The sequence below is a fragment of the Nerophis ophidion genome, linkage group LG19, assembly GCF_033978795.1.
Source record: "Nerophis ophidion isolate RoL-2023_Sa linkage group LG19, RoL_Noph_v1.0, whole genome shotgun sequence".
Taxonomy (NCBI): Eukaryota; Metazoa; Chordata; class Actinopteri; order Syngnathiformes; family Syngnathidae; genus Nerophis; species Nerophis ophidion.
The window spans coordinates 16,060,628-16,076,346 of record NC_084629.1 but is presented as its reverse complement, the minus strand read 5'-3'; the positions used below and the strand labels follow the sequence as shown (position 1 = coordinate 16,076,346).

The window sequence follows — 15,719 nt, the reverse complement described above, 5'->3', positions numbered from 1 at the left end:
ATTCACTGGCCCAGTTGCTTTCTCTATTCCGTCGCTAATCTCGCCCGCCACATTCGCTCTGTGCAATCTGTCTCCATAATCTTCTGTGACAGAGGGGTGCAGGCTGTTGGCTGATTTTTTTTTTTTTTTAGGAAAAAAAAAAAAGAGTGGAAGGGGTGTAGAAAATATGCAGAGGCGTGATAAAGTGACGCTAATTATCCCCATTTAGGACATGGCAGTGCAAGGGATCGGGGCTTTAAGCAAGCTGCAGGAATATATCAGTGCCCCTGCATACAAGATAAGAGCGCTGCACATTTGCAGAGATTTATTGGGGGAACGGTCAGTGCTAAAATAAAATAAAAACACTCCTCTCTTTCTGCCTTGAGGTGACATTTCTATTTTTTGAATTCACCCCAAATTTCAACGCATTTTCGTTTTTCCCCCCTCCTCTATTATTATTATTATTAGCCAGAAATGAGGCCTCAGAGCTTTAACCGTCACTCTTCATCAATGTGAAACAAGCAAACCCTCCCTTTTAACTATGTATTTTAGATTAATTGATCCCCCCACCCCCATAAAGTTTCCCTCATTTGCATGTGTATGGACATTTAGTCTTTAGGCAATTCAAATGCTGGAAAAAAAAGCAAGTAAACGTCAAAACCAGCTGCGGGGCCTTGTCAGAAATTTTAAACGTGACGTCATGCACTCTCACCGGTGTTCATTATTCAAAAGAGAAATAAAATCTAAGTGATTATTAATCCTAATTGGCACAAAATGAAATTGAAAAGAGCGGGTTTTTTATGAGTCAATTTACCCAGCATGTGGCTTGTCACCTTGACTGAGTGGAAAAGAAAGGGGATTCCAAATAAGGATTTCATCGGTCACACATTTTTTGGAGAGAATATTAATAATGAATAATGTTATGGAGCATGCAATGATCAAATTAAATAAAGACTTGGCAACCTTTCCAAATGTGAGACCATCCATCCATTTTCCTACCGCTTATTTCCTTTCCTTTCGGGGAGCGCTGGCACGTATCTCAAATGTGAGACATTTGATCAAAATCTTTCATTCATTCAGATGACAAATATATTTGCATCTTATTGAAATGTGATATTTACACTGAATCCAAAATGTATATTGATGTAATATCACCTAAAATGCAAAGAGAACATTTTTGCTTGTTGATGTATTGACTTTTTAAAATGGGCAAAGTTTGGAGATTTCACTTAATGTCATTTACTCTTTAACTTTTGCAAATATTAAAAAAGGAAAAAAAGCCATTTCCCGTTCAAAAATTTAATATTATTTCTGCTTCAAAAATTGGGCCAATTTAGTAAGTGCTATATTACACATGATTCACATTTTCCAGGTAAGAAGTGCAGCGCATGCTTTTTAAGATTTAAGATGAAAACCCTAAGATAAATATCCAAATATTTTTTACAGGTCATTTTCAATAACACCACGTGATTTACGAAATTGAATCCACTTATTTGACATTTAAAGATGTCCTGTCATTTATACATGTTTCCCGCAATAACACGAACAGGTGGTTTGTCACGTGAGGCCTAAAATGTGACATTTATCACCAACCAGGCTGTTATCATATTGGCCTCGCAGTGCATATATGATTAGAATAAATTACACATGATTTAGAGCCTGAACACTGAAGGTTAATTCGCAACATTGGATGTAAAAAAATATATGTTAATTTACAACATATTTTTTTGCACACAAACAATTAATGCAATTAAAAAAATGAGAAGCAGTTTTGATTTAAATAGAAAAACAAGTGTAATCAAACTAAATAATTCAAAGCAACATCTTGTGAAATTTATTCCATTTTGTGTGCGTGTGTGTGCGTGTCAGTCATTTCAGTTTAAGAGCTTTTCCCCTTTGCAGAGAAAAGCACATAAATTACATTTAAAACATTACGTTGCCAAGTCATTCTTCCTTTCAAATATTAAAAGTATTCACAATTGTACAATAAGGGACTGTTACAATAAAACGGAGGGCGGGAGTGGAAACACAAAACGCTTTAAAATAAAAAATTTAAAAAATCTTCCCAATTTTTTTTTTTTTTAGTAAAGCACTTTCTGTTAATATTGGAGACATTTTTTTTTTTTAAATAACTTACAAGAAACAAAAGAGGGTAGGGGTTAATAGGAAGTCTAAGATGCACCAGGCGTTAGCTTAGACTGAAAAAGATGATTATAACACAATAACCAAAAATAAAAAATACAAATCTGAGCCCCCTATATCCGTTCAAAAATAACAATAAAGCAAGTTGCATTTAGCCTTCATTTACAGTGTGGTAAACATTCTGTACAAAAAAGCAGGTAGTTGACAGGAGCGGGGCTAGAAAAGAGGTAAATATTTGGTTATGTGTTCGTTTGCAATTTCCAATGATTGAAGAGAAATCAGGGGGCTGGGAGGGGCTGTGGGGTCCTCAGATGTGCGTCAGCGGGACCGTCCCGTTCACTCCGGCCGCGGCGCTCTGGTAGTGTGCCGGTAAGGCGTGGATCCGGCTCTGCATGGCGGGGTCCCCCGGCTCGCCGGTGGGCAAGTACATGCTTATCATTTCCCTCAAGTCCCCGGGACAGGGCCCCCGCTGGTGGGCTGCGGTCACCGGGGGGCTGACGCTCGGTTCGGACTTCACCAGCGAGCCCAGCGTCCCCATGGAGGAGGCGGCGGCGGCGGAGGAAGAGGAGGACGAGGAGGAGGATGAAGAGGAGACAGCGGAGGCTTGGTGCTGCGTGTAACCGAGGGCGCCGTAACCGGACGGGGACGCGCTCATGTAGCTCTGCGAGTTCGAGATGGGGCTGTACTGGAGCGCGCTCATGTCGTAGCGGTGCACCGGCTGCGGGGTGTGGTGGTGGTGGTGGTGCGGGTGCGCGTGGTGGTGGTGCGCGTGGTGGTGCGGGTGGTGGTGGTGGTGGTGGTGGTTGAGTGCGTGGTGCGCGCTTCCGCCCGGGTGCTGGCCGAAGGCGAGGTGCGCCTCTTGCATCATGGCAGCGGCGGCCGCGGCTGCAGCCACCTGGCCCGGGTAGGCTCCGTTCGCCCAGCCGTTCATGTGCGCGTAGCCGGCAGAGCCTCCGTGGGGCGCCCCCGGGCTCTCCAGCCGCTGTCCAACCGTGGAGGACGTCATGCCTAAACCGCCGGCGCCGCCGGCTCCAGAGAGCAGTCCGCCGGCCAGGGAGTACTTGTCCTTCTTCAGCAGCGTCTTGGTCTTCCTCCGGGGTCTGTACTTGTAATCCGGGTGCTCCTTCATGTGCATGGCGCGCAGCCTCTTGGCCTCGTCGATGAAGGGCCGCTTCTCCGCCTCCGACATCACCTTCCACTCGGCCCCCAGCCGCTTGCTGATCTCAGAGTTGTGCATTTTGGGGTTCTCCTGCGCCATCTTCCTGCGCTGGCCGCGGGACCACACCATGAAGGCGTTCATGGGTCTCTTCACCCGCTCCTGGTTCGCTTTGGAGCCCACGTTGGGCCCCGTTGGCCCCCCGGCCGTGTTGGTTTGGGGCCCGGGGGAGTGGAGGTCGGTCTCCATCATCATGCTATACATTCAAGCAGCTTTTCTTGACACCTTTACCAGCAAGAAAACAAAAAAAAGTTGGATGCGATGATCTCTGCACTCACGCGGGATGTTTGGGTGCAAAAGTCTTTAAGTGAAAGGTATATTCCCCCCCCCCAGAAATGTTCTTCCAATCCTGATGAGGACTGCAGCCTTCGCCCTGCTGCTTCACATCCACTGTGACAGAATGCACATTGGAGACACTCCGAGTTGGCAAGTTGCTTGCAGCGGCGGCCATCTGACGCCAGCACTGACAGCACTTAAATGAGGCGCGGGCGGCCAATGAGGAGCCAGCTTGCAGGCTCATTTGCATGCTGCAGGGTCAGCTGACTCCAGCAGAGGCACAACACGTTGGAAGAGGAGGAAGAGGAGGAGGAGGAATTAAACATTTCTAAACAACAACAAGGAATTTGGATCCATGCTACATGTAAGTTAGAAATATACAAGTTGTGTAAATGTTGTGTAAGTTTCTCACATTTTGTATTATGCGCTGTTAAATTAAAGTATAGTCGGGGCCTGAATTGTCTAGGTTTTTCTAAAGGAAAATAGATAATAACTTTAAAAAAATCACCTGATTGAAAACTATAAACAAAAATCCTCTATGAAGAAGGGTGTACAAACTTTTTCCATGACTGCCATACTGAAAGATCCATGCATGCATGATGCTGAAGCTATTTGCAACATTTTTTCTTAAAAAAAAAAAAAGAAGGTAGAAACCCATCCAATTTAAAGTTATAAATAAATATTTTTTAACAAATACCTGCTTTTCGATTTTGTGTTAATCTCATCAACATTTTAACTTTTTGTGGTGTCGAAAGTTTTTTCAACAACTGCTGCAGCATAAAGAATAACTAAAGGGTTAATCAAACTAGTGCAATAAATGAACTGTGTGCTATCTCCCAGCGGCCGCACTTTGGACACTTTTGTAAGCCACCTTTTTGCTCTCTTTCCCCCATCATTTTTAATGCAATTATATTTTCAAATCAGTGGATTTAAAAATATAAAAACGACCTGTGGCCACACTTTTGGACATCATTTGAGAATTACAGCTATTTTAATAAAGGGGCTCACCATAATATAGACAAACTAAATAAAGAGAATTAAAAACATATATTTGTGAATGAGAATTTTTGGGGGGGATAAAGTTATTGTAAAAATCGCCTGTTGCTTTTCCGTAAACAGCTGATTCAATAGTTCTGTGAACACTTTTTGCAAATATTGTTTTTGAAACTAGCTATATACATACATCAAAATATTTTTGTTATAAATATACAGACAGCAGTAGAAAATGGATGGATGGATACATATACACACATATATACACACACACACACACACACACACACACACACACATATATATATATATATATATATATATATATATATATATATATACATACACATATGAAGGTATATACATAAAACAATATGTCACTGTACAAATCATTGAAATGTTGGATTATAATTTAAAGCTGAATGACAATGGCCCTGGCAGTGGGACAAGCATCAATGCCCTTCAGTGGATTGTGGGTCTTGTAGTTTACTAAACACAAAGTGTGTAACATGCAGTCACTAGATTTGCTGTATTCCAGTTTCTAAACTATTTGCATGGCTTGGAAACTATACAGTGTATTTTGTAATGAACCCAATATTTAATTATTCATATCTGTATACCTTTGTATCTACATAAATGGACTGGACAAAATAATAATAATAAAACAAATATGATAATAAAATTATAAACAATGTTGCCATGTCACAAATTGTTTTGGCTGTTGTATCTAATTCAAATTTTAATTTCAAATAAGAGAGTATCGTAATGTTTATGATCATGTTGACATACTATCCCAAAAGAACTCAAACAAATCAAGCAACACTTAAAACACATATAATAAAACAAAATTAATAAATAATACACAGTTGTAGTTAAACAGTCATATTCAAAAATAAATTTGAATGTATCAATATGTAACATAATTTATGGATTTAATTGTACAACAATTACTTATATCTATTTGCTCTGTATTATTTTAAAGAAAAAGATAGATGTGGACAGTTTTGGGCATATTTAACATAGCCACAATGAATATCAAATAAATACTAAAATGCAATCTGACAAATACCACACATAACCTAGAAGTGTGTGTCATCATTCAGAAAAAAAGTTGCTGAGTTACTTCCTGTGTGGGATTAACCTCCAGAGTGACACCAGCACTCTGCTAAATCCCCACTTTCACCCAACACCCTCCCTTTTCCATGCACAAAAAAACCCCACCACATTTTTTTAAACAAACTCTCCAAGCCATCTCTTTCGTGCACCCTGCTATGAAAGTGCACAACTATGAGGGTCTAATGCAAGAATAAAAACATAAAGAGTTGTGTTTAAAAAAAACACACACACATAAACCCTCACTAATTTGTCTTTTGCACTATTACTCTCAATCCAATGCACATTCATCACCATAAAAGATGTCTTCTTGTAAAAGAAGCAACTAGTCCAATCAAATATTTCCAAAAATCAAACCCCAGCTTCTAATGAACCACCTTGAATAAGAAGTCATTTTCAAACAGATCGCGATGCAACACAAATCCACAATGAGGCTTTTCCACCACCTCACTTACGCGTGTATCCCACGTCCACTTTCAGGTAGATTTCTCACCCAGCATCTTAAAAAAATCTGAAAAATATAATTAAATGCACCCATAAGTAGAGGCATGGCCGCTACAAGCTAGAATACTGCCAAGAGCATCTGAGCACACGGTGCCCGTTTAAGAGCCAACAGCACACACACACACACACACCAATGACACTTTTTACACACACACATGCACGCACACGCACACACATAAAAGATACTTCCAAGTTATTGTTGCTTTCTGGGAAAAAAAGGGGTCTCGCTGCTAACATAATGGGCAGGGGGGCCGCTTTTGTGTGACACAGAACAATAGCAAACAAGTATTCTAATAAATAGAACGTTTGTGGCTCTCCAGCATGATTGGGCTACATGGAGAGCTGCATGGGTTATGAAAGGCGGTTGGTTACTAATTTGAGGAGAAGGAGGGGGCATGACTTGGTGAGCATGCAACCCCCTAAAAATCCCAAGCCCCCGGGGACCTCAAACATGCACCTCAAATGTTTTTTTAGAAGAGTGTAGGGTTGACTTTGTAAATCATATGCATGCAGTGAGTGTAATAATTCCTGTTTGTATCCAAATTCAATAATAATTCAGTTTACATGAGCATGCACAGCTTGCCAACATGTGGTTGTGACAGCCGTGTGCACAGACCGTGGGTGAGGGGGGAGCAGTTGCTTTACCTGAATGTGGGGACAAGGTGATGGTACAATAGCAGTAATAAATATAGATGCATTAATGGGTTTGTACTGTGAATGTGTTGTTTAAGAACACAGGAAACAGTGTGCACAGTTAATGTTTTCAGTAACATTTTTAACCATATGTAAAATGAAAAATAAATAACCAGCATGACAAGGATGTACTGCCAATTAATGAGTTGCAGGTGTTCCTTATGTGTTCTATTGAAGTGTAAAAATATGCTAACCACTACTGTTACACAAACAAAAATAATGGAAAGAACAAAAGGAAAAAAATGATTAAGGTGGCGTTTAGTTTTTTTGCATTCTCTAATAATACGTGTAAAAAGAAGTTCACCACTGCTGTAATATATTTGGCTTTTTAATTTATTGAGGAAGCTCCTTTTTGGTTAAAGGTCACAAAAAAGCCAAACAAACAAATCTAGACACGCAAGTTAACCCTTGAAAAGGGTGTACAGCGAAGATGATGAGTGTCTCGTATTTATTTAAAACAATAACCGTCAAAAAAGTGTAAAACAAAGTCCTTCAAATGGACGCTGCTTTTGGAATAAGTGTTGGTCTTTTTGGCCGAAAAATAAACACAACTTTCGAGGTATTTTAGGCAAATCGAGATTTTTTTGAGCAATTAGAGGTGCAACGATTTGTCATCGTCGACAAAAAACGGCAATACAATTTGTTGCTGATAAATTCATTTGTCAACAGTAGTCGGTGACATCATCGCTCGTGTTTTTCCGGATAGATATGAACATGCCCGAGTAAGCGTGATCAGCAGCGACAAAAGGAGGAAAAGGGCTTTGGCCACTTGCAAGTGAAAACATAATTATAAATGAGAACATTTCCCCCTGAACACATTGAAACAAGATTTTGCTTTTCATACGTCTGTCACACAGGAGCATTTCAAATGGAGGCATGTCGAGCATCTAGAGCAGGGCTATTCAACTACATAATGAAGAGGGCCGCAGTTTCAAGAGCCCAAGGGCTCTGGGGCTCAGGGGCTGGACATCGAAATGTGGAAGTTTCGTCGGTAAGTGCCTCCCCAGGTTATGAATCTATGAGAGTGCGTTTACTGTCCCAATTCAAAAATCCCCATGCGTCCTTCGAATCCGGCCGACAAATGTGTCCTTTTTTTCCCCATTCGCAACAAGTGTGCGTGCCCTGTACACTTCTCACCCTTTTCAATTCCAAGATCCTTTGCGGACTCAACTCTGAAAATTACTTACAAAATGGAGGTGCCATGTGGAGCGGTAAGAGTGTCTTTAAAATGTGAGTATAGCTTTATTTCTTTTTTTAAAACACCTAAAACACCACATCATGTTAAGCTGGGGCGACAGTAGTGGTATAAATTTGTGTTAAAATACGAGACCTCGACTATCGTAATGTTAAGCAATCTTCGTGCTCTTTGCTCCTCTCTTTACACTGACGGAAAGCCAAATATTGCAGACTGCTTTGTGTCCCGAGCTTTTTTGACCTAATTATGTCGTATAAATGTGTGGCTGTAATAGTGAAGTATAGTAAACGTGTGCATCAATGTACTGATATTAGTCATTGCTGTTTTTTGTGTACAATTGCATGTTTTTTTTTTAAATGTTTACTTCTATAAATGATTATCTATAATTACCTTGGTCTTGGACAAAGCAATTGAAAGGACAACAGACCAAAAATAAATGACACAAAACACATACATACCAATTTGGATAATTATTTAAGACTAAGTGTTTGTATAACCTATATAAATAAATAAACGTACTGTATGGGCTGAAACTGCAGCTGTGGTTCATTTACTTTGTCTTCATTGCAAATACTGATATGATAATAATAATACTATGCTATCACAATTGATATCCCACCCAATATTTACTATTTCTTGCTATAATTCAATCGAATTGACAAGATTAGAAAACTACATTACCGTATTTTTCGGATTATAAATCGCTGCAACGGCTGAAAATGCATAATAAAGAGGAATAAAACATATATACGTCGCACTGGAATAAGTCGCATTTTTGGGGGAAATTTATTTGATAAAATCCAACACCAAGAATAGACATTTGAAAGGCAATTTAAAATAAATATAGAATAGTGAACAACAGTCTGAATAAGTGTACGTTATATGACGCATAAATAACCAACTGAGAAGGTGCCTGGTATGTTAACGCAACATATTATAGTAAGAGTCATTCAAATAAATATAACATATAGAACATGCTATACGTTTACCCAACAATCTGTCACTCCTACTCGATAAATCCAATGAAATGTTTTTCCTCTATGTCGATTCTAAACAACTCTTCCAACTCCAAAGGTATGCGCCACTTCCTTTTGTCGTTTTCTGCTGCATATTTCACTACGTTCAGCTTGTAATCTGCAGTTCATGATCTCCTTTTCGGTGCCATTTTTGTTAAGCCCTTCTCAGTTTTTATAAGTTACTGCCAACGATGAAATTATCCATTTTATTAGCTACGGCATTAGCATGTAGCATATAGCAGTTAGCATTCCATTTGGGGGCGGCATGGCGTAGTGGGTAGAGCGGCCGTTCTTGAAACCTGTGGGGTGCAGGTTCGCTTCCCACCTATTGACATCCAAATCGCTGCCGTTGTGTCCTTGGGCAGGACACTTCACCCTTGCCCGCCGTGCCACTCACACTGGTGAATGAATGATGAATGAATGATAGGTGGTGGTCGGAGGGGCCGTAGGCGCAAACTGGCAGCCTCGCTTCCGTCAGTCTACCCCAGGGCAGCTGTGGCTACATATGTAGCTTACCACCACCAAGTGTAAATGAATGATGGGTTCCCACTTCTCTGTGAGCGCTTTGAGTATCTAACAATAGAAAAGCGCGATATAAATCTAATACATTATTATTATTATTATTATTATTCCATGACCCACAATGCACTTCTGCCATGACTCTCCCCCGCCAAATTCTTATTGGTCAACGTGTGTGTGACGACTGCTGACATTTTCTTCGTCTCTTCCGCGAACGTGATAAATAATATTATTTGATATTTTACAGTAATGTGTTAATAATTTCACACACAAGTCGCTCCGGAGTATGAAAAAAACTGCGACTTATAGTCTGAAAAATAAAGTAATTGTGCTAAATAGGATGGTGTGGGGTTGCGGAATGGATAGACCATGAGGACTCTTTCTGGAACATCTTCTGGGTTGTCTGTGTGTTTTTAAAAGGTACATGTAGCACTAAAACAACCATTCACAAGCATTAAAAAGAAATCCATCATTAACTAATAAATAAGAATAAGAGTTTTAAAATATTTGTCAACATATGACATATTTGACAAATATGTCATATGTTTACGGTCGACTGTAATCGCAGGAAAATCACATGATGCCGGTGCCGGTAGATCTAAGCCGCTTCCTCCAAAATAAGGTAAAGGACCAAGAGAACACAAAAACAATCCAACATTCTTCTCTTAAATTCGCCATTATTCAAACTCGGGCGACTGTGCAGCAGATACATGATGTAAATGTCAGGGCTGGGACAACTGACGTAACTAGGAAGCGTCCCGAAGGCTGGACCGTCCTAATTCATATTACTCCAGTCGCTCCTGACGGACTCTCGCAAGGACTCACACTTTGTTGACCACATGGGCTGGGTCCTTGAAAGGATGCAGCCTCCGAATTGAGACACAGCTATAGTTTCTAGTATTACAGCTACCTTATTTAGAGGTACACAAATAAATAAAAACAGAAGATAACCACAGTAAACACACTCACTACACATTGTATAACAGTAGCAGTAAAAAGTGTTGAAAATGAGTTTTACCTGATAACAATAACAAACCCATATTAGTGTGTGGCGCAGAGGTGCCCACACTTTTTCAGCAGGCGAAGGAAAAAACACAGTGGCCATTTCATATCTACAAGCCTGTTTCGCAGGTTTCCATGCTCTTCAAGGGATTCAAAATTCAAAATTGCTCTGATTACTGCTTTGGGCACTCTTGGCATTCTGTCGATGAGCTTCAAGCACACCTGTGAGGTGAAAACCATGTCAGGTGACTAAATTTTGAAGCTCAGAGAGAATGCCAAGAGTGTGCGAAAAAGTAATCAGAGCAAAAGGTGGGGGGCTATTTTGAAGAAACTACAATATAAAATATTTTCAGTTATTTCACCTTTTTTGTTAAGTACATAACTCCACATGTGTTCATTCATAGTTTTGATGACTTCAATGACAATTGACAATGTAAATAGCCATGAAAATAAAGATAACACATTGAATGAGGAGGTGTGCCCAAACTTTTGATCTGTATTGTATATTTAGATATACAAATGTAAATAAATATAATTTAAATATATTATATATGTATTTATTAATTTATAAAAACAAATGTTTTTTTGTTAACATGTTAAATGTGTTCAATAAAAATACAGGCACGTTTAACACATATAGATTTGTTTCTTTCATGAAGACAACAATATAAGTTGATGTATTACCTAATTCTGATGACTTGCAATGATTGGAATCAGACAGGATTCACAGTAGTACTGGTAACTTCCATATTTTCTAATGGAGGAGGAAAAAAAAGTCCCCCTTTCTGTCCAATACCACATGAAAGTGGCTGGTTTTTGGCATCTTATTTGCCCAGCTTTCGTATTAGTTTTTTTACACATCACAAGAAATACATTGACGGCAAACTCCATGTCTTGTTAGCTTGTGTGCGCTAGCTTTCTGACTCTTATTTTGTAAGCGCAGGCAGGATGGAGCAGCGCTTTTATTGTGAAAACAGGAAATGTGCGATCAGTCTTTAGGCTTTTGACAGCAGGTTTGAAGCGAAAGTCTGTTAAAATTAAAAGTGCTTCTCGCCTTCCTGACGGTCGTTTTTTTAATTAAATTTGAGTTCGCAGCAGCCAGAGTCATCTCACAAAATCCTTGGGTGCCGAGAATGTCAATAAAGTGACGTCATAGTGAAGATTGATGATCGCTAATTTTGAGAGTTTCTTTTTAATGCCTGGCAGGTGATCGACTGACACACCCTTCGCGATCGACCGGTAGCTTGCGATCGACCTAATAGGAACCCTTGGTGTAACGATTCACTTTAACAACAATTCGATATTTGTGGTTGCCAATACGGTTCAGAAACAATCACATTTTTTGAGGACAATTCGATTCGAAACAATTCAGTGAGTTGAAATCAATTCAGTAACTTTTTATAAAAAAAAAAAAAGAAAAATCAAGCAGTGCAACTGTAACATAAATACTGGATACTGAAGGTCCATCCATCCCATCCATCCCTTTTCTACCGCTTATTCCCTTTCGGGGTCGCTGGCGCCTATCTCAGCTACAATCGGGCGGAAGGCGTGGTACACCCTGGACAAGTCACCACCTCCTCGCAGGGTGAACACAAATAGACAGACAACATTCACACTCACATTCACACACTAGGGCCAATTTAGTGTTGCCAATCAACCTATCCCCAGGTGCATGTCTTTGGAAGTGGGAGGAAGCCGGAGTACCCGGAGGGAACCCACGCATTCACGGGGAGAACATGCAAACTCCACACAGAAAGATCCCGAGCCTGGATTTGAACCCAGGACTGCAGGAACTTCGTATTGTGAGGCAGACGCACTAACCCCTCTGCCACCGTGAAGGTGACGTTTTCTATATTCCTGTAATTTCTTGGATGCAAATTATGTATAAATGAATTATGCCCACAAACAAGCAAATTAATGACAAATGCATTTACATCTTATTTGAATAAAGTCCAACCAACACTTGAGGTTGAAGTAACAGGGAAACCTTTTTTGCTCACAGTGGCAACATTCAAGACATTTTCAATAAAACTGCAGAAAGCAATATTTTAACAGTATGTCTACCTGCAAAATAAAGTTCCCTGACCCGGCCATACACTATCTGGCGTCGCCAATGACGGACAGTGTTCCACGTGTGCGGAAGCATGTATGTCTCCTCATCCCTGATGACGGTGTTGCCCCCCCTCCTAATTTTCATGGCCTCCTTCATCCATCTCTTTCTTTCTGATCAAACAACTTTTCCTTTCCTGCCAGAAGTGCCTTGTTTGTCACACTTTATGTTGTTGTGTTCTGGAAGTTGATGCAACGCCATAACTTGCTCAGCTGTCACTTCCGTTTTGCCGGTCTCGTCTCATGTGGCTCAAATTTGCGTTGTGGCTTTAAATTATGGTGTTGTAGCATTTGCAGTTGTTGTGACCTTTCTCAGCCACCGTAGGTAGCCGCCATTTTTGTTTTGTCACAGATGGGCAAAATTTACTTAATGTCTAACATCCTTATTTTTCAAAGTTTTAATCCTCATATAAAGTATTTTGTTCTTAAATCCAATGTTTTTCTTTTTGTAGTATAAAATCGATGGATTCCCTTTTAAAACAATTTTGGATCGATACTTATATTTCGGAAGGCAAATTTGCACAGCACAGAAATACTTGAAATTAGGAATAAACATTAATCTATTGACATATCGACCAATTGTTACACTCCTAATTGTTCCATATCCTCCAGAGAATTATTGTCCTCTGCAGTAGACAATTTTGTTTTGCATTGTGGGACTATTTTCTTGCCGAAATGTGTAACTGACAAAACGAATAGATAAAAAACAGATGCTTACTACAGAGGACACTTGATGTCATTATAATGACAACAAGTGTCCTCTGTACAGTAGTAAGCATTTGTTTTTTAGGACCTTTTACAATATTGTTATATCAAAAGCCAATCGAAACTCAGAGTTTTTATTTTTGTCAAGACAGTTATTTTTAGACTGTGCAGGTGTTCCTAATAAAAGGCTGAGTAGCACATATTGAACGGGAAAGAACAGAATGTTATTTTCCGGCTGAGCGGGACACACGCACGCACGCACACACGCGCACGCACATCCAGTATTACAAATCCAATCTGAACGGATAGACAAGATGTCAAAAGATCCAGTTCTGCGTTAGTTACAAGACTGCCGTGTCGGGATAAACTCGCGTGTGCGGACGTGATGTGTTCCAGATGGCCCCGACTTGGCACGTCCTCCCCGAGCCGAGAGCTAACCTCAAACTGCCAAAGAGAGAAGGTGTGCACGCTCCTTTCGACAGCGCGATTCAAAATCTGGGCCACTCTTGTCTACGAGCAATTTGTTCTTTTGTCGCTCGGTATTTTCATCTCCTCGCTGCTGATCCTGAGAGCGCATACAAGGGCTTGATGGAGTGGAGTGGTGAGTCAGATGCAGGATGACACCACCACCACCTCCACCACGAAGAAGAAGAAGAAGTGGGTACACAAAGAGGGAGGGAGAGGACCAGGGAGGCCAATGTCAATCCGGCTCAAACAGCAGTGGATAATCATGGTCTTTAGGAAAACACTGTGTCCGTAATGCTATTACCCAGGATTACCTACTCCAGCGGCCAAGGAGAGACTCTCGCCACAATATGCCACAGACCTTTCTGATAATCATCTTATCACAGTTGACAAACCCAAAAGAAATATCCCATTATTATTTCAGAAATGACGAGGGGAGCATATTTGAATGAAGACATAAATAAGCCCAAATAAAGTGGAACCTCCAAAGCGGAAGATACTTTGAGGGAAAAATATGCCTCTTAAGTCGGGGAAAACGTCAGAGATTGACGCAAGATGTCAGCATACAAGAGCTCAGTTTTGAGGACATCCAGGAATAACTCTGCACATTTTGCTTTTTCTTTAGCTTTTTCAAACAAGTGAGGGAAGACAAAGAAGACACAGGAAGTTTTGTGAAATAACTGGACCCACTTTGATTTCCGCTACCTTTTTAAGCAGGTGGGGTTACGGTGGAACTCACAAAGAATGTCCATGAAATCGTAAATATAAAAATTCAAGCAATCTTTTAGGGAAGATTTGCATCTAAAGGTGCACGAAACTTGAGCATTTGGACCAATGACACGTAAGAATAATAGGGGTGTGAATCTATGGGAACCTAACATCTTGATCCATTTCTGATTGCTGTGTTGACGATTCGATTCAGTATCGATTCTTGATTTAAAACAATTCTCGATTAGAACTGATTCTCACAATGAATTTTTTGTAAAATAATTACAATGAAACTTTTTCAAAACAGTAGTCCTGAGTTCAATCCCGGGCTCGGGATCTTTCTGTGTGGAATTTGCATGTTCTCCCCGTGACTGCAGGGGTTCCCTCCGGGTACTCTGGCTTCCTCCCACCTACAAAAACATGCAACTTGGGATTGATTGATTGATTGGCAACACTAAATTGGCCCTAGTGTGTGAATGTTGTCTGTCTATCTGTGTTGGCCCTGCGATGAAGTGGCGACTTGTCCAGGGTGTACACCGCCTTCCACCCGAATGGAGCTGAGATAGGCTCCAACACCTCCCCGCGACCCCAAAAGGGACAATTGGTAGAAAATGGATGGATGGATGGAAGATTACAGGTCTTAAAAGCTCTTTCGGGTTGAATTGAGATGGCTTGAAAGTCTTGTTTAAAAAAATGATTATTAATATATATATATATATATATATATATATATATATGAACAGTCAAGAAAATAAGTAATTGAAGACCCTGCTATTTTGCAAGTTCTCCCACTTAGAAATCATGGAGGGGTCTGAGAGATAACCTAAAAAGAAAAATCCAGAAATCACAATCTATGATTTTTTTTAACAATTTATTCATGTGATACAGCTGAAAATAAGTATTAGAACACCTGTCTATCAGCTAGAATTCTGACACTCAAAGACCTGTTAGTCTGCCTTTAAAAGTGTTTTTCTGCTCATGGGACAGGACGCGTTTGACTTCTGCAATTGCAAACAAAGGCTACTCTACCAAATATTAAAGGGGAACATTATCACCAAACCTATGCAAGTGTCAATATATACCT

General features: G+C 40.2%; 1 protein-coding gene and 1 long non-coding RNA gene across 2 annotated transcripts in view; both read right to left on the bottom strand.

Annotated features, from left to right (window-relative positions):
- The window catches only part of LOC133537756 (uncharacterized), a 247,533-nt gene that overhangs the window by 47,327 nt on the left and 184,487 nt on the right, over positions 1-15,719 (bottom strand). The gene's annotated exons all lie outside the window — the stretch shown is intronic.
- On the bottom strand, positions 1,822-3,788 carry LOC133537755 (transcription factor Sox-1a-like). The gene has a single exon (XM_061878839.1). It carries the CDS (start codon positions 3,539-3,541, stop codon positions 2,429-2,431), a length of 1,113 nt encoding a protein of 370 aa, XP_061734823.1. The 5' UTR covers positions 3,542-3,788; the 3' UTR covers positions 1,822-2,428.

Coding starts and splice junctions, on each gene's coding strand:
- LOC133537755 (XM_061878839.1), bottom strand. CDS start 3,541: ATGTATAGCATGATGATGGAGACCGACCTCCACTCCCCCGGGCCCCAA.